Source organism: Oratosquilla oratoria, unplaced genomic scaffold (assembly GCF_046742065.1).
Source record: "Oratosquilla oratoria isolate Oo_2021 unplaced genomic scaffold, ASM4674206v1 SCAFFOLD232, whole genome shotgun sequence".
NCBI lineage: Eukaryota > Metazoa > Arthropoda > Malacostraca > Stomatopoda > Squillidae > Oratosquilla > Oratosquilla oratoria.
The window spans coordinates 124,145-142,559 of record NW_027467584.1 but is presented as its reverse complement, the minus strand read 5'-3'; the positions used below and the strand labels follow the sequence as shown (position 1 = coordinate 142,559).

Sequence of the window (18,415 nt, the reverse complement as noted above, 5' to 3'; positions counted from 1 at the left end):
TAAGAAAGAGTAGGCTCATTTATGATGATTGCTGTATTGCCTGTTGTATTTGCAGCATAGCTGCCACCCCATCCATGCTACTCCTACCTTGATCTGTGCTACTGCCACCCCATTCACAACTTTAAATTTTTTAGACTTACATTGGGTTTCTTGATACCATGCCCCATTGTAAATCAAGGAGTACTTGTGTAGTAATTGTGTAAGGAGTTATAGAAAAAAAATCCTTGTAAAAAAATCTTTATTAATTGAAAACATTACAGCTAAAGTGTCAGCAAATATTCATTGTACTCATGAACAGAACATTTTGCTACATCTTTACAAAATTCAACATCAGTTCCTGATATCAGAGCATGCATAGAAACATAGCCTACTTTAGTTGGATCATACTGACTGCGTCCCAAGTGCATCAAGAATCCATGGCGCTGCTTCAACCTCATATCCCTTGTGCGCAACACTTGTGGGTATTGGGAAAGTTGATCATGAGTTATGCCCATTTTGTTGTGGAGAAAGTCAAACCTTCTCATTAAAGAAACACCATCTGAAATAACAGGATTTTATGCATTCTATCAAAAATTACTTGGGAGTCATATAAATGCAACATTATTTTTCTTTATAATATTAATAATAACATTAATTCAAGGAACACAAAAACCTATTCTCATGTAATATTTCAATTTCTTATTTCTTTCCCTGTTTGCATCAGGGACGTGCCAGTTAGCAGTGGGTCCTGTAACTGTGTGTGTGTGAGCTGCTCTTTGTCTGATCTTTCTTACAAAACCTGCTTGATATGGGTGACCCTGCAGAGATTTTCTCTCTATCGACATAGCTTTTGTAGTCATTAAGATTCTCAAGCCTACCCACCACGTCAAGGTGTCAACTCTTGGAGGTGCTAAGATAAGAGGGAGGGTGGAGGGGTGTGGAGTGTATTCAGGGATGGAATGGGTGGGAATGATTTTATGCCTTTTCCTTTTTGGCTACCTCCCTTGTAAGGGGGAAAAAGCCTTGGTATATATATATATATATATATATATATATATAAACACAAATATATATATATATATATATATGTATATATATATATATATATATATATATATATATATATATATATATATATATATATATATATATATATATGTATATAAAGGAGCAACACTTGCTGGGTCCCATCTCCTATTCTCTAATTTTCTATACCTAAACTTAAATTCATGTACAGGTTCAACTTAATCTATATCTTTGATTTCCAATTATCATATTTACATTTGAACTCATGGATTATTTGAGCTTGGGCTATATCACCTTCTAAGCCATTCCACATATTTATACACCTATATGGAAAACTATATTTCTTCACATCATTTTGACATGTGATCTTTCTTGATTTACTTCCATGACCTCTTAAAGCCCTCCCATCTTTAATCAGATCTCTTGGATCAATGTGGGACTGTTACTATTTCAATGGCTCAAAGTGGTAGGGAGAAGAGAGCAGTTGCTGGTTGCTACCTCTCCATGTGTGAAAAATCAAGAAATAGAGTTTAAGTTGATAAAAAGAGATCTTGGTCCCAATCCAGAGACTGAATGCCTGGCCCTCTGTGCTGTGCCTCCTGATGGAGATCAGGGAGTTTGACAGGTTTAGAAAATGGGCAGCTCTGATGTCTCTCTTGAAGGACCACAACATGTAAGTATCTATTATTGGTACTGATACCTATCATTTTCATATGATATTCTATGGGGAGGATTCTAGTTTTTGTTTGCAGGTGTTCTACTGGAGTAGTTTTGTTGCATCCTGATATTACTTGTAATACTTTATTTTGTATAGTCTTTAAGGTGTCTATGTTTTCCAGATTGTTGGGATCCATGCTGTAGAAGCACAGATGGGGGTGGGTTTTTTTTATTAAATGTTTGAAGACTAATAAGTTCCCTTCTGTTGTCCGAAGCCTGTTACAATAGGTTTTAGTATGCTTATTTTCTTACTGATTTTCACTTTCCATGAATGGGAGGAATCTTTCTGTAGGGCTTATATCTGTGGGCTGCTGGTGGAGTACTGAGTTTGGTGGTCTGTCTTGAAGGACTTATTTATACCTATGGCTATCATAATTGTTCTTTCTGGTGGGACTTTTTATTGAATCCTTCCAGTGTCTGTTATGTGTTGTTTTTGAGCAGTGTGCTGGTGGAGAGGCCTTCCCTGAATCCATGTTAGATGGTGATGTAGGTATTTCTGTTTTAATTTGTGCTGTTACCAACCTTTCCTCTTTCCTCATATACCAAGCCTTTTTCCACCTTACAAGGGGGGGTAGCCAAAGAGGGAAAGGCATAAAATCATTTCCACCTATTCCATCCCTAAATACACTCCACACCCCTCCACCCTCCCTCTTATCTTAGCACCTCCTGAATGACGGGTCATCCCTGCACCTTGTCCACTGCCCTGGGTCAGAAGCAGTGTCGCAAGACACCACATCCACAGCAAGGCCGCTTCATTAAATCGGCGACCCCCCCCTCTCCGTCCCCCCATTGCATAAAATGAGAGGACGGGGAGAAATCCCTTCGGGCTGCGTCAAATTTTGCTCACACATACTACCTCACCCCCATCCCCCCGCCCATTCCACCTCATGCAATCACAACATCACCCATATACAACCATTCTCCATTCACCCTGTCTTCTGTCCTCTCCCGTCCTTCCTCAACAGACATTCCCCTCTTCCCCAAAGCCCCCTTCACCCCATCCATCCACCTCATCCTAGGACGTCCCCTCATGTTCACTCCCTCCACATCTGCCTTCCACACCTCTTTTACTAGTCTTTCTTCACTCATTCTTTCCATGTGTCCAAACCATCCTAATATTCTTTCATCAACCCTATCTCCCAGCTCCTTTTCCACCCTTGTTCTCCTCCTCACCTCCTCATTTCTCACTCTATCTAGCCTAGTAACCCCAATCATACTTCTCAGACACCTCATCTCAAACACATTCAAACTCCTTCTCTCTTCTTCTCTTATGTTCCATGTTTCTGCCCCATACAGTGCTGTTGGCACAATCACTCCTTCATACAGTCTCCTCTTAGCATCCATTCCCAAATGTCTATTCCTCATTACACTCTTTAATCCACCAAGGCATTTACTCGCTTCTCTCAATCTACATTCTACCTTCACTTTCACTCCACCTTTTCCTGCCACATTTGCACCCAAGTATCTAAAAATATCCACTTCCTCCAGTCGCTCTCCCTTACAAGATGTGGTGTATGCAAGGCATACACCAGAGTTGAAGAGAAATTATGATTTTTGAATAACAAGATACTAAGAGAAATATCTAAGCTCTGTAATCCAAGACTAATTAAATATTAAATGTTTGGCAGTGGGCTTTTCTAACAAACTTATGTACTGGTACTTACGACTCAACCATAACTTGGGTATTTTTAAAAGAAGCCTTTTCATCTCATTATCCGTAAAGCCCATCTCCTCCAATACAGAGAAATTTACATTCTGCAAAACAGATATAAGAAATGAGTTTTTCATAAAAAAGCAATAGGTAAATATATATTTTTTCACATATCACAACATAAATATACACATGTGCATTCACTCAGCTAACACCCTCAAAGGGGAAAGGATTTTTGGTATATATATGTATGTATACCAAATGTATTCACCTATAGTCTGTGTACTCCAAGGAGTCTTTTCAGGGTGTGGCATACATTGTGAACCATTCTGCCCAAATCAACCTTATTACATGCCTCTCTCTCTCTCTCTCTTATTTCCCATCTATGTGCTACTTTTTTTTTTATTCTCTATAGAGTTAAGGAAGCTGTGTAGTCCAATGAGTATCACCTTTTAGGATTATAAAACCATTACCCACCCTGTCTTACCTGTGTCACCTGTGACATTTCTGTGTGACATGGGGAAAATACACTGCCATGTGTTAGAGAATTCACTCTAATTGCTGTTATAATCCTAAAAAGTGATACTCACTGTAATATACAGCTTCCTTTACTATAGTATATACATATATACTATAGTGCAATATATATATATATATATATATATATATATATATATATATATATATATATATATATATATATATATATATATATATATTGAACAAAGAAGATATTGACAAACGAGAATGAAGGTGCAGGAAGTATACGAGAAATAGCAGGGGAATTTTAATGCTTGACATTTCAACCCTTAGAGTCAGCTTTGTGATCAAGACCCTAGGGTCAAAACATCAAGCATTAAAATTACTATTCCTCAGATACTTCCTCCACCTTCATTCTCATATATATATATATATATATATATATATATATATATATATATATATATATATATATATATATATATATATATATATATATATATATATGACAACATAAAGTGTAATCAGTACTAATAACTTGAGTGAGAGAACACTAAGTGAACTAAGATCACAAACCTGTGTTTATAAGGTTGAGTTTACAGTGTGTATGAATGTAACTAGATTTATTTCCTTTTCATGTAAGTGTGGTTTAAAGAGTGTAATGAGGAATAGACATTTGGGAATGGATGCGAAGAGGAGACTGTATGAAGGAGTGATTGTGCCAACAGCACTGTATGGGGCAGAAACGTGGAACATAAGAGAAGAAGAGAGAAGGAGTTTGAATGTGTTTGAGATGAGGTGTCTGAGAAGTATGGTGGGGGTTACTAGGCTGGATAGAGTGAGAAATGAGGAGGTGAGGAGGAGAACAGGGGTGAAAAAGGATTTGGGAGATAGGGTTGATGAAAGAATATTAGGATGGTTTGGACACATGGAAAGAATGAGTGAAGAAAGACTAGTAAAAGAGGTATGGAAGGCAGATGTGGAGGGAGTGAACATGAGGGGACGTCCTAGGATGAGGTGGATGGATGGGGTGAAGGGGGCTTTGGGGAAGAGGGGAATGTCTGTTGAGGAAGGAAGGGAGAGGACGGAAGACAGAGGTGAGTGGAGAATGGTTGTATATGGATGATGTTGTGACTGCATGAGGAGGAATGGGCGGGGAAGTGGGGGGGTGGGGTAGTATGTGTGAGTAAATTTTGACGCAGCCCGAAGGGATTTCTCCCCGTCCTCGCCTTATATGCAAAGGGGGACGGAGGGGGGGGGGTCGCCGATTAAATGAAGCGGCCTCGCTGTGGATGTACTGTGTCTTGCGACACTGCTTCTGACCCAGGGCGGTGGGCAGGGTGCAGGGATGACCCGTCATCCAGGAGGTGCTCAGATGAGAGGAAGGGTGGGAGGGGTGTGGAGTGTATTTAGGGATGAAATGGGTGGGAGTGTTTTTATGCCTTTCCCTTTTTGGCTACCTCCCTTGGAAGGGGGAAAAAGCCTTGGTATATGTATGTATGTATGTATGTGTATTCCAATATTTTTTTTCACTTCAGATTTATGTAATATGAATAGAAACAACGGTAATCAGTTCTCTGTGCAAGGTTGTGATCAACTGTCAATGTGGATGAACATAAAGCACATGCCTTTGTATATAGAAGGTTGAGTTGCTTTTGTATGTGAATGTGGCAGGTTTTGTTTCTTTCTGTTATTGTATGTGTATTTTTGTACTTATTTTCTATTTGTTTTGTATTTATCTTATTTCATTTCTTTGTGAATTTAAGAGTTTTTGTGAAGACTATTGTGAACAGTTGTCTGTACATGATTGTGACCAGTTGTTTGGTATCTCTGCCATGATTTGTATCTTTATATTTGTAGTATGTGCGTATTTTATTTACTTTATTTCATTGTATTTATTCTTTGTAAACTGAGAATGTGACATCTGTTGTATGCAATTGTCTATGCAAGGTTGTAACCAGTTGTCTGGTTGTCATAGGAACTGGAGGAGGAGGGGGAGCCAGGGTAGCTTTGGCAGCACAGAATTCCTCTCCCAGTTCCAACTATGGCCAATATAAGAAGCTCTTTGATCATTCTACCTCATTACACCCCTGAAGACGGTCCTAGGACTAGGACCGAAACATTGGGTATTAAACCTCCCACTTTGAGTCTGGTGTTTATGCTTCTACCCTTCAACACGGATCCCAGACTCTTTCTTTTCTCTGATCTTTGCCTTTGTTGATAAGCTTGTTTAGTTCTACTCTTTCTCTTTCGTCTTTCCTACTTTTAATCTGCATGATCCTTCTTCTTTTAATTAGGTCATTTGTTTTAATACTTTTTGTACTTCCTACTTTCTCTGCCAATTCCTAAATGATATTCACTAAATTCAAGTTCATATCTTCCACCACAATAGATGCTACTGAGCAGCTTAGAACACCACAATAACAAGCGGCCAATACCCAAGATGGGGTATACATACATACATACACACACATACACAAACGCACACACACACATATATATATATATATATATACATACATATACCAAGGCTTTTTCCCCCTTCCAAGGGAGGTAGCCAAAAAGGGAAAGGCATAAAAACACTCCCACCCATTTCATCCCTAAATACACTCCACACCCCTCCCACCCTTCCTCTCATCTGAGCACCTCCTGGATGACGGGTCATCCCTGCACCCTGCCCACCGCCCTGGGTCAGAAGCAGTGTCGCAAGACACAGTACATCCACAGCGAGGCCGCTTCATTTAATCGGCGACCCCCCCATCCACAGCGAGGCCGCTTCATTTAATCAGCGACCCCCCCTCTCCGTCCCCCTTTGCATATATATATATATGGGGTAATGGATTGCATGATTGATTCCCTTTATAAGGAGTAGGTCAAATCTAAGCACAACACAAACATATGTATAGAATAAAAAAACTTATAAATAATGACAATAAAATAAGTAAATAAAACAAATAAAACAAATAAATAAGAATCTGAACTTTCATAATCATATTTACCTTAACATGATATAAATTGTAAGTAATGAGTTTGGATTCCTTTGTTGCCAACTGCCTTAACTCATCAGGAGACAAAGAAAATGTCTCCTGAAAGAAACCAAGCCTGGTGTCTATCCTGACAGTGCTGTAAAAAAAGGAATGATGAAAAAAATTATATATATATATATATATATATATATATATATATATATATATATATATATATATATAAGACTAAGGATTTTAAAAATATGTTGATGTAGGCGAGGTATTTATGTGTATGAAATGTGTGTCTGATTTGACTTGGCCAGAGCTGGAGTGCTGGACCCGCCTGTAGTTGCCCTGCAGGACCAAAAATGGATGGAGGATGGTCAAATGCTTAACAGACTGCCAGTGACCTTCAATCAACCCATGATCCAAGCTGGAACTCAATCCAGCACAACCTTTCTATCTCCACAAGGAGGTGTAGCCCACAAGGGCTGGTTCCTGGTCTCCAGATTAAGCCTGTGCTTGCCCTCCCACACCTCCTCTTATTAGCAGGAGACACAGAATCCAACTCAGGACCATATACATACCCTACATACACAAAACCAATAACCTATGCACACCATACCATATACCAATGGCTATTTCCCCCTTACAAGGGAGGTAGCCAGATAACAAAGGCATAAATACCACTCCCACCCATTCCATCCCCACATACTCCACTCCCATTCACCTTTCTCCCACCCTCTTATCTTGGCTCCTCCTGAATGACGGGTCATCCCTGCATCTCACCCACTGCCCTGGGTCAGAAGCAGTGTAGCAAGACACAGCACATCCATAGCAAGGCCACTTCATTTAATCAGTGAAACCCCCCCCATCCATCCCCTCATGCAGAAAAAAAGAAAACAGAGAGAAATCCCTTCGGGCTGCATCACTTTATCATCCACACTTACTCCCTCACCCCCCATCCCCCATCCACTCCTTCCATGCATCAAAGCATCATCCATACACAACTACTCTCCATTCACCCCTATCTTCTGTCTACTCCTTTTTTTCCTCAACAGACATTCCCCTCTTTCCCAATGCCCCTTTTACCCCATCCATCCATCTCATCCTTGGTCACCCCCTCATGTTCACTCTTTCCACCTCTGCCTTCCACACCTCTTTTGCTAATCTTTCTTCACTCACTCTTTCTGTGTCCAAACCATCTCATGGCCTATGCACACACACATATTAAATGCCACTCTTGTTCTCACTTCACATGTACTACACTCGCCAACACAAACCAGTACAAAAAAAAAAAAAAAAAGAGCAATAACTGTCACCAAACAACATAAAGTATTAGAAATAAGCTACAGTTCAGACAAACCATCTTTAAAATATTCTTTGGAAAGTGAATCCATTACAAAAGCAAGGAGAAATATTTGGCAGTGTTGAAAAAAGAAAACCTGTCACCAGACAGACACATTAGTAAAATTATCAGCTTTACCCCTATCCCATATATCTGCAACACCTCCCACAATGTCTTCCAGTTGACCTTATCAAAAGCCTTCTCTAAGTCCATAAAAAACACTTTTAGCTTTTGTCTAAAACTTCTCACATATCTACCTTACCACAACTTAAAACCACATTGTTCCTCTCCTAATCCTCTCAATTAACACCCTCCTATATGCCTCTCCAACTATACTCAACAATCTAATCCCTCTAAAACTACTACCATCAAGTCTGTTTCCTTTTCCTTTGTAAAGCAGAACTATAAAATAATTCCTTTAGTCCTCATTAACCAATTTCACTAGCTAATCCACTATAGCCATTCCTCCCTTTGTCAGATACTCCATACGGCATACATCAAACCCAGGTGCCTTACCAGCTTTCATCACTGTCAATGTACCTCATTTTTTTCCTATAACCCTGTCATTTCCAAGCTCCTTTCACTGTCACAACCAATCTCTCTCTAAACTCCATATTCAGCAATTCTTTGAAATACTCTATTAATTTCCCCTTTCTGTCTTCACTTCCTTTAACATTTGCCCATCTGCACCCTTTACCTTTTCCTCTTTAATAACTCACCCCCTTCACTTTCTTCACTTCTTTCCATTTTTTATTCTATTTTAATCATTCTGTCAAAATCCTACCCCATTTTACATCTACCTTCCTGTTTGCCTCCTTCACCTCACATTTTGCTTCTCTTTTCTTCTTGTACCACTCTTATGCTTCTAGTTCTAATATACAGGGACCGAAGATGAGTACCTGCATATGGTGGTCTTGCAAAATGGACAAAGAAGCTATCCATTATCAGAATCCATCAACCCCTTCACCTTCATTAGGAGATGCACCCCTGAGAGGCTGACACTCAGTCTCAGGACTGGATCTAAGATCCCTCTCTATTAATTTCAATTGCATTTCTTTAATTTTTCACACATAGGAAACTGGCAACTGCTCTCCTCTTCCTAACACTTTGAGCCAGTGACACAGAAAAAGCCCCACACTGATACAATACCAACAACAGCCCCAAGTTTCTTCCCAGAGAGATCTGTGGGAAATAATTGGGACCACTGTCATCTACTGGGGGGCTGCAGGCTTTCCACTTGGTGAAACTTGTGGCAACAAATAATTGATTGATTACCCAGTATATACTATATACATTTTTACATCCTAAAATGTCTTTGATGAGTTGAGTCTAGGCATAACTAACAATAGTATCAATTGATCCATCAATCTGTTGCCCCAGGTCTCTCTAGCCATTGGATTGGCCCATAAATAACTCAGGAAAGAAATATTGTATTGCTGTCCAGATAAGGCTAACTGGGACACTGTAGAATACGGTATAAGGTATCACCTAAATGCTGATGGAGTCAACTGAAAATCTAAAATAAGTACTACAAAATCCCAAATATAACACTAAATTCATAACAATTTCAATAAAAATATCATACTCACCTAAACATGAGCCAATATGGATTTCTTTCAATGATACGTTTGATGGATTTCTCAGAAAATTTCTTGGAAATAAGATAGTTCAATCGAACTTCAAGGTCATCTAGGGGCTGTGTAAAAATCAATGGATTGATTGTTAACCAGCGACCAAGTTTTTCAACAGGAACCCCTACATCGATCAAAAACCTGTTGGAGAAACGGAGAAGAATCAATCTAGGTTGTCACAATATCTATATGGCTTCTAGCCAATAAAATGCATTATTCAAATAAGCACAGCCAAACTACCACAGCACTTATTTTGATAGTGATTACACACCTCAAAAACTACCACAGCACTTATTTTGATAGTGATTACACACCTCAAAAACTACCACAGCACTTATTTTGATAGTGATTACACACCTCAAGCATAATTTCATGTACAATAAACGAGAAAAAATATAAATTTTATACATACATCAAATATGGCTGGATATCTTTTTCAAACTCGAGTTTGAGAATGAGACTACTAATGCCTTGCCTCTTGTCCCATGTACTGATATCAACACCAAGTTCAACTAATTTTTGCAGAGTTGGAGACCTGGTAAATCACATGAAGAAAAATGGACTACAGTATTTTTTCATCAAGAAATACTCATCTTAAAAACCGTACTCTGAAACATGATTGCAAATTTCATTACATGAACTTCATAAAATAAATTGTACATATTTCAATATAAACCTTTCATGTATATGCAATGTCTATCATTTAGTGACTACAAGCCTAAGGTGGAAACTTCCATTATACTTAATGGTGACTAATATATGCATTATACTTAATAATGACTAACACAATGAAAATTTTCTCAATTCAAATTAGAATTTTAGTTCTGAATTTCAAATATATACTTATTAACATAAGCTGCCAAGTTGAATGTTGGTCTCAGTTCAGGTGCAACGTCATCAATATCTTCCATAAATTTAGGAGGGGCAAGAGGATTCCTATCTTCCTGCTCCATGATCCAAGCCATTTCTGATGACCAGTCCCCTTCAGGACCAAGATTTAAATTTGGTTCCTCCATTACGGATATGCTATTTTCATTCACTACAAAACTTTTTTCTTTCGATTTATTGTTAAATTTGTTCAATTCTGTGGAAACTTTTTGTTCTTGTGTAGCATCATCATTGTCCACATAGTTGGTGAAATGGTTATGATCATTGTGTTCAACAGAAAATGATTTCAACAAATAAGCATTCTGAAAGTAACTTCCTCCTGAGGTCCCAGTTTTATTTTTTCTGAAAATATTCTTAAAATCTGTAGACGTGGTACACCAAACACAATGACTATTCATTGGACTGCCATGGCCAAAAGTCTGATATTGCTTGAATGCTAATATATTTCTAGCTCTACACCTTGGTAATGTAGATTGCATCAATTTACACAGGTTATTCATGATGACGCTCTGAAAGAAGAAATATGAAATATTAATGCTCTTGAACTAAATACAATTTGTGTTCCTACATTACAAATATCAAAAGCAAAACTTACATACATACATACGTACATATACCAAAGGATTTTTCCCCTACAAGGGAGGTAGCCAAAAAACAAGGAATAAAAATTCGCTCCAACTTATTCCATCCCCACATACTCCACTCCTATCCATCCCCCTCCTTCCTTCTTATCTCGGCTCCTCACATACGATGGGTCATCCCTGCATCTTGACAAAGCTTAGCAATCCATACACTTTAGCATTTAATATAAAAAACTAATATTGAAAAAAAAAAAAAATAATAATAATAATAATAATAAACCAATAATAAAAAATAAAAAAATGGAAGATGCAACCACCACACAAAAGACACAGAATACCTCACACTACAATCTCCAAACAACAGCATAATTTCTTTTTCCAAAGTGACTTATGGTCCCACCTAGAGACTGCTTCTAATTTCCTATAGGCTGTATATCTTCTGCAAGAGAAACCAGGGGCATTGATTGACTGAGAGCCACACCCACTACAAGTGCATGCCTGGATGGAAGAGGTTGTGAGAAAGACAAATATGACCTGAAGAATGAAGTAAAGTTTCTCCTGAAGTAGAAGTTTATGTTAGGTAAGGTTTAAGATGGACTGGTACTCAATTGTCTACTATCATGGATCTGATATCTTCACTAACCAGAGAGAATCAGCTCTGGGAGAACAGCTGGACAACTTCTATATATACTACAATTGGAACAGGCATATCATGTTGCCTCATGCTTTGTGTTTGGCAAAATTACCAACGATATTCATAAAGCCAGAATATCAGTACAGTATAACTTAATCTGTTTCCTTGCATCTCTCATTACAAACAGCCCAAGGGAATCTGTTCATTTAAACCAGCTAAGGCTAGCCCATATTCTAAGCATTGAAGAGATAGTTCTGTTTGAGTAACACACAAATGCATTTTTCACTTTTCTTTTTCTTTTCTTTCTTTTCATTTGAAAGATTTTTTTTACCATTATTTTTTCCGGTCTCACTAATTGCCGAACAAACCGAACAAAACCGATAAAAGCCGAACAAACCAACAAAATCCAAACAAGGATGGTTTTTCCTCAAATGCACACTTCTATATATATATGGTTGCATTATTTGAACTATTTTCTTTAAAATGTGTGATTTCCATGTAATATGACCAAAGAGAAGTTACGTTTTTATCCAGCCTGTCCTCAATGATCATTGGTGGTATGGATCAAATTTCACTCTATTAAGTTTCTATTGTGTTATTAGTGTAATAGACTGCATATAGTTGAATTATTTCAACTCTTTTCTTTAAAATGTGTGATTTTCATATAATTTGACCAAAGAGAAGTTATGTTTTTAGCTTCTGCAAAGTTACCGATTGGTGGTTACAAATTTACCGCTAGCCTGCCATCTATGTTCTGCGAGTGCAGGTCATCACTGAGCATCAGGGTTGCCAGATTGGCGTTTTAATGCCAAATTTTGCATTTGTGGCATGTTTTTACTGTGTTTGGCAGGAAAATTTGTAGGGTGGCATTTTTGGAAATTTGGCATTTTTGGGGGGCGTTTTTAAATACCCGGTCATGATTAGAGATAATTCTTTTACTTGTATCAAGAATTAAATGATGATGTATATGGCTGGACGAATCGTAGCTGTGGTCGGTAATTTAGCAGAGGATAAAAACGTAACTTCTCTTTGATCATATTACATGGAAATCACACATTTTAAAGAAAATAGTTCAAATAATACAACCATATATATATATATATATAGAAGTGTGCATTTGAGGAAAAACTGTCCTTGTCTGGGTTTTGTTGGTTTGTTCGGCTTTTATCGGTTTTGTTCGGTTTGTTCGGCAATTAGTGAGACCCATTTTTTCTATGGAATCGTTAGTTTAGGTTAGGTCAGGAGCTACCAGACAATGTAAGTCATGTTGAATACCCATGCTTGCATGTTCCTAGAATTTGACCGAGATCTTATTCTAAGGAAATGTCTGAAGTGAATGAATGTATGGCAGAAACAATGGCATGGCAGGATTCATGTTATTTTGTAATGTTCTACACTCAAGGTCTGAAGGCATGCATCTACCAGTGAAAAACTAGCATCAATATTCAATTATGTATATGGTGTCACCAACACCTTACCCAAAGCATCCATATCACTTTGAACCCTCCACTACTCAGAGGTGTGGGCCTAGAAGGCTGGTAACTGATCTCAATATTAGTTACTAGTAAATTTTCTGGGTATATATTGTGAGTATTAGATGCATAAGAAATATATAATTGCTGACAACGTATACATCACATTATATACAGTAGTACATATGTCAAGAGATATCCAATATCATCTGCTAATGAATGTTAATCATTAATTTATAATTTATTACTACACTCATGTGGGTCACAGTGGGTGTCTATTGGATAATGCATGATATTGCTTAAGTAAAAATTTGCACTCAATATTATGACCAAAATTAAAATGCCACTCAACGCTGCATACTAAACTCACTTTGTCCAATAAAATTCACAGAGACCGAATAGCAGGCAAAGTTGCGTATTCTTTTATGAAATTGTTAATTGGACCCAAGTTAAAACTACTTTTAGTATTATTGTTTTAACTGTTACTATAGCAACTAAACAGCTACCAGCATATACCTTTTCATCACTTTAATAGACGACGATTTTCCTTGAATCTGAAGAAACCATCTTTTTTAATCTTCTTTAGCACCTGCACCTGCACGTTCGGTCTAATGTCGTTTCCCCCGATGAAAAGCAATAACATGTTTTCTCTCTGTGCCTAAGTTTAGATAGAAAACAATAATCATGAGTGACTATTCTATTTTCTTCTGGAATATACAAAATAACCCTCCAGTTTTTTTTTTTTTTTATATTTAGGTAGATATTGTTACTCTGGAATTGCAATAAATCTCATAATTTATTTTATCTTACTTATTTTTACTTTCAATAACATATCAACAGGAGTAAATAATGGTAAATGTTCAGTTGTGTATATGGTTGCGATATATCGTTAGAAAATTAATTGTTAATTTTGTAAATTATAATGTATCAACGTAATATGCAATTTTCTTGGCGGAAATAAAAAACAAAAAAGTTGGTAAAACAGATTTCGTAAGTAACGAAGTCGCGCCGGACGAATGATACGCCATGTTTGTTACGATAGATGCCGACGTCGAAGAAATGAAATGATAATAAATCAACCTAACCTAACCTAACGTGTATTTAGTAAATTGGTGCCTGTAATTTAAGGTCATCCGGATCGTCGTCGTCGTCACGGACGTTGGCGGCCTGTTCAATCACTCTTACTGATTGTGGGGTATATACTAAATACGTTTTTCGTAGTTTGAAGGAATGCATGGATTTCAGCTCCATAGCATTCCTTCAAGAATATTTACCCCGCGAGGTACTGACGGAAGTACCGAGGGCGTACACCAGGCCTCAACTGGACCGGGCAGGCAACACTTGACAAACAAGATGGCGTCCCGATCCTATGCTATAGCGACGTCGTTTGTTAGTATATTTGCTTGTAGCAAGGCATTTTTTATTTTTATTTCCGCCAAGAAATCGCATATTACGTTCATGTATTAAAATTTACAAATTTGATATTTAATTTTCTAACGCTATATCGCGTCCATGTACACAACTGAACAAATACCTAAATGATCACTGAAACTAACTTAAATTTGTCAAGCAAGAATGATAACAATAAAAAAATCTACATTATATAAAACTGATTTGATTACAAGTAATGATGTGTTACAATTTGTTGGAATCTGTATTTCTGACCTTATATTATTATATTATGTAGCATTTGTTGACATTTAGCCATAAGTTCATAACTAAAGACAGAGTATAGGAAAATGGGTTAAATTTTAAGAAGTGCTCAACTACGCGATATAGAAATAGAAAATTAAATAATAATTTTGTTAATTATAACACATCAACGTAATATACGTTATTCTTGAGGGAAATCGATAAATGAAAAAGTTGGCAAATGCTATACTAACAAACGTAGCCGCTTCGGCTCCTTGAGGCGCTATGCCGCTATCTTTATTTTGGTAGATGCGGATTGCGGAGGTCGAAGAAATTAATGATCAATTCGTCTATCCTTACCTAACCTAACCTGCATTTAGTAAAGTGGTACCTGAAATTCTACAGGTCATCAGGGTCGTCGCCGTCGTCTTCAACCTTCGAATCTATAAAAACAAAGATGGCATCCAAAGAAGTCGACGCGACTTTGTTTATTTGTTCGCAACGTTTTCTATTATTAGTTTCCGCCAAAAAAAAAAAAAAAATTATTACATTAATGTATTATAATTTACAAAATTAATACTTAGTTTTCTGATGCTATATCGCGTAGGTGTGCACTTCTACAAAATACCGAACATGTGTATATATATATATATATATATATTCTATTAAATAATACAGCATACTCAGCACTGGAAATCTTCTTCCTTAAACTTTCTATCCTTCTCGCTATTTTCCTTTCTGTAGGAGGAAGGGAGAACACAATATCACCAAATGGAACCATATTGATTTTGGAAATAAAAACAAATTCATTACTTACAACGTTTCGCCTATGCTTTAGGCATCTTCTGGTAATTTTAATTTTTAAATCTACAAATCATGATCATATATACAATGTATACAAAATGAACTAGGATAGGTACTTTTTGTTTAAATTCTTCTTGGCGCCCCGTGGGATGCCCCGAACAGCTCCAGGGTTCCACACATATTTAATTGTATATTAATTGCTGGTAGGAGATTCTTTATTAATACAGCTTCCAAACATTTTAATTTTCTCTTATTGGTGTTCTTTGCTAAAATCGATGTACTACTATTCAAAACTTCCCGCGAAATATTCATCTTATGAATTTTAGAAACGTGCGATTTTATTGCACCATTCTGCATATGAAAAGTAAGCCTTTGAGACAAAGTTTGAGTTGTGTGTCCAATGTACTCGTCATTGCAAAGCGCACCGTCTTTGTTGAAAGGGCATGAGTATTTGTACACAACGTAACTTTGTTTTGAAATATCTTTTTCTCCTGATAAGTTGTTTTTCATGATAAGTGATGCAGTTCTGGGGTTACGATAGTATATAACCAGTTGTAAGGAGTCCTCTTGCTTCTTGGGTTTACAATTTTTATGAATGATATTTTTAATGACTTTTTCATCTGTTTTATATGCGGATGTCATCGTACTCTGGTAGTAAATATTTATAGTACTCTTCGAATTTTCTGTATTACCAAGTACAGAATTAAATTTCTCCATTTTTGTATGTTAGGTATATAGATGACATTTTCGTAGACATAGAAGGTAAAGAACAGCTCGATACACTTAAGGAAATGATGGAAGCAAAATCTTGCCTGCATTTTACCGTGGAGGAAAGTATCGGTAATAAGATCCCCTTCCTAGATGTTTGGGTAGACGGAGCAGAGGGTGCATTTACTACAAGTGTTTACAGGAAACCAACTAACTCCGGTAGATGCTTAAATGGTTTAAGTGAATGCCCATCAAAATATAAAATCAGCGTTATACGCGCGTACATTACGAGAGCTTTTAAAATATGTTCGAACTGGTACCTCCTCCACCAAGAATTGAACAGAATCAAACAAATATTGACAAACAATGGGTTCTCGATGTGTGATATCGACAAAGAAATTAGAAATAAAATGGAGAAATTTAATTCTGTACTTGGTAATACAGAAAATTCGAAGAGTACTATAAATATTTACTACCAGAGTACGATGACATCCGCATATAAAACAGATGAAAAAGTCATTAAAAATATCATTCATAAAAATTGTAAACCCAAGAAGCAAGAGGACTCCTTACAACTGGTTATATACTATCGTAACCCCAGAACTGCATCACTTATCATGAAAAACAACTTATCAGGAGAAAAAGATATTTCAAAACAAAGTTACGTTGTGTACAAATACTCATGCCCTTTCAACAAAGACGGTGCGCTTTGCAATGACGAGTACATTGGACACACAACTCAAACTTTGTCTCAAAGGCTTACTTTTCATATGCAGAATGGTGCAATAAAATCGCACGTTTCTAAAATTCATAAGATGAATATTTCGCGGGAAGTTTTGAATAGTAGTACATCGATTTTAGCAAAGAACACCAATAAGAGAAAATTAAAATGTTTGGAAGCTGTATTAATAAAGAATCTCCTACCAGCAATTAATATACAATTAAATATGTGTGGAACCCTGGAGCTGTTCGGGGCATCCCACGGGGCGCCAAGAAGAATTTAAACAAAAAGTACCTATCCTAGTTCATTTTGTATACATTGTATATATGATCATGATTTGTAGATTTAAAAATTAAAATTACCAGAAGATGCCTAAAGCATAGGCGAAACGTTGTAAGTAATGAATTTGTTTTTATTTCCAAAATCAATATGGTTCCATTTGGTGATATTGTGTTCTCCCTTCCTCCTACAGAAAGGAAAATAGCGAGAAGGATAGAAAGTTTAAGGAAGAAGATTTCCAGTGCTGAGTATGCTGTATTATTTAATAGAAAATGTCTCCAAGAAAACCTGCTCCCTAAATTTACCTATATATATATATATATATATATACATACATATATATGTGTTCACCCTGGTCTTTTTGGATTACGTGTTGGACTCGTGATCGACAGCTATTTCCCTCCCGTAACAGAGCTCAGGCCTCGTATGACCGATCTACGGGTAATGCTGTGACCTTACACGCACACACACCCAACTCCCCACCACGAGAGTTGGAGTAACGACTAGAAGCGCAGCTATACTGAAATTGTTTCAGCCCTGGGCAGGATTCGAACCCGGACCGCCGTAGTGACAGTCGGAGACGTGTGTGTGTGAATTTCCTTTTAATCATTATTTGCATGCTATTGTTTGTGGCAATAATTTGAAATATTATAATAAAACCAGTGTAGTATGTTCTGTTTAATTAGCCTAGGACTGTGACTTACATGAGTTTGCTTCCATCTTTGAGAAATAAATACACGCTCACACGCTCGGCTTGAAGGGAAAGTGCGTGGTCCCAGCTGGCGTCCCGAATTTCCTGGACTTTGGGTCCCAACTGCAGCTATCCCCCTTCGCCAATTTCCCAGTGTACGAAAATTCTCATCCCTCTCCTCCTTCCACTGTCCAGGGATTTCGGGAC

At 37.3% G+C, this 18,415-nt stretch overlaps 1 protein-coding gene across 2 annotated transcripts; it reads right to left on the bottom strand.

Moving 5' to 3' along the window:
* Window positions 1-229: 229 nt before the first annotated feature.
* Window positions 230-14,031, bottom strand: mTerf3 (mitochondrial transcription termination factor 3). Of its 2 annotated transcripts, none has more exons than XM_076181338.1 (7): window positions 13,890-14,031; window positions 10,642-11,195; window positions 10,211-10,333; window positions 9,757-9,939; window positions 6,853-6,976; window positions 3,387-3,477; window positions 230-538 (listed from the first exon to the last, which is right to left on the bottom strand). In XM_076181338.1, exons 2-7 carry the CDS (start codon window positions 11,184-11,186, stop codon window positions 261-263), a joined length of 1,344 nt encoding a protein of 447 aa, XP_076037453.1. In that variant the 5' UTR covers window positions 11,187-11,195; window positions 13,890-14,031; the 3' UTR covers window positions 230-260. The 2 variants fall into 2 exon arrangements, with proteins under 2 accessions (XP_076037453.1, XP_076037454.1); XM_076181339.1 differs by lacking the exon at window positions 13,890-14,031 and adding an exon at window positions 13,744-13,857.
* Window positions 14,032-18,415: the final 4,384 nt, after the last annotated feature.

Coding starts and splice junctions, on each gene's coding strand:
- mTerf3 (XM_076181338.1), bottom strand. CDS start 11,186: ATGAATAACCTGTGTAAATTGATGCAATCTACATTACCAAGGTGTAGA. Junction 9,940..10,210: donor GATATCCAGCCATATTTGAT/GTATGTATAAAA, acceptor TTTCTCCAACAG/GTTTTTGATCGATGTAGGGG. Junction 539..3,386: donor ACCCAAGTTATGGTTGAGTC/GTAAGTACCAGT, acceptor CTGTTATTTCAG/ATGGTGTTTCTTTAATGAGA.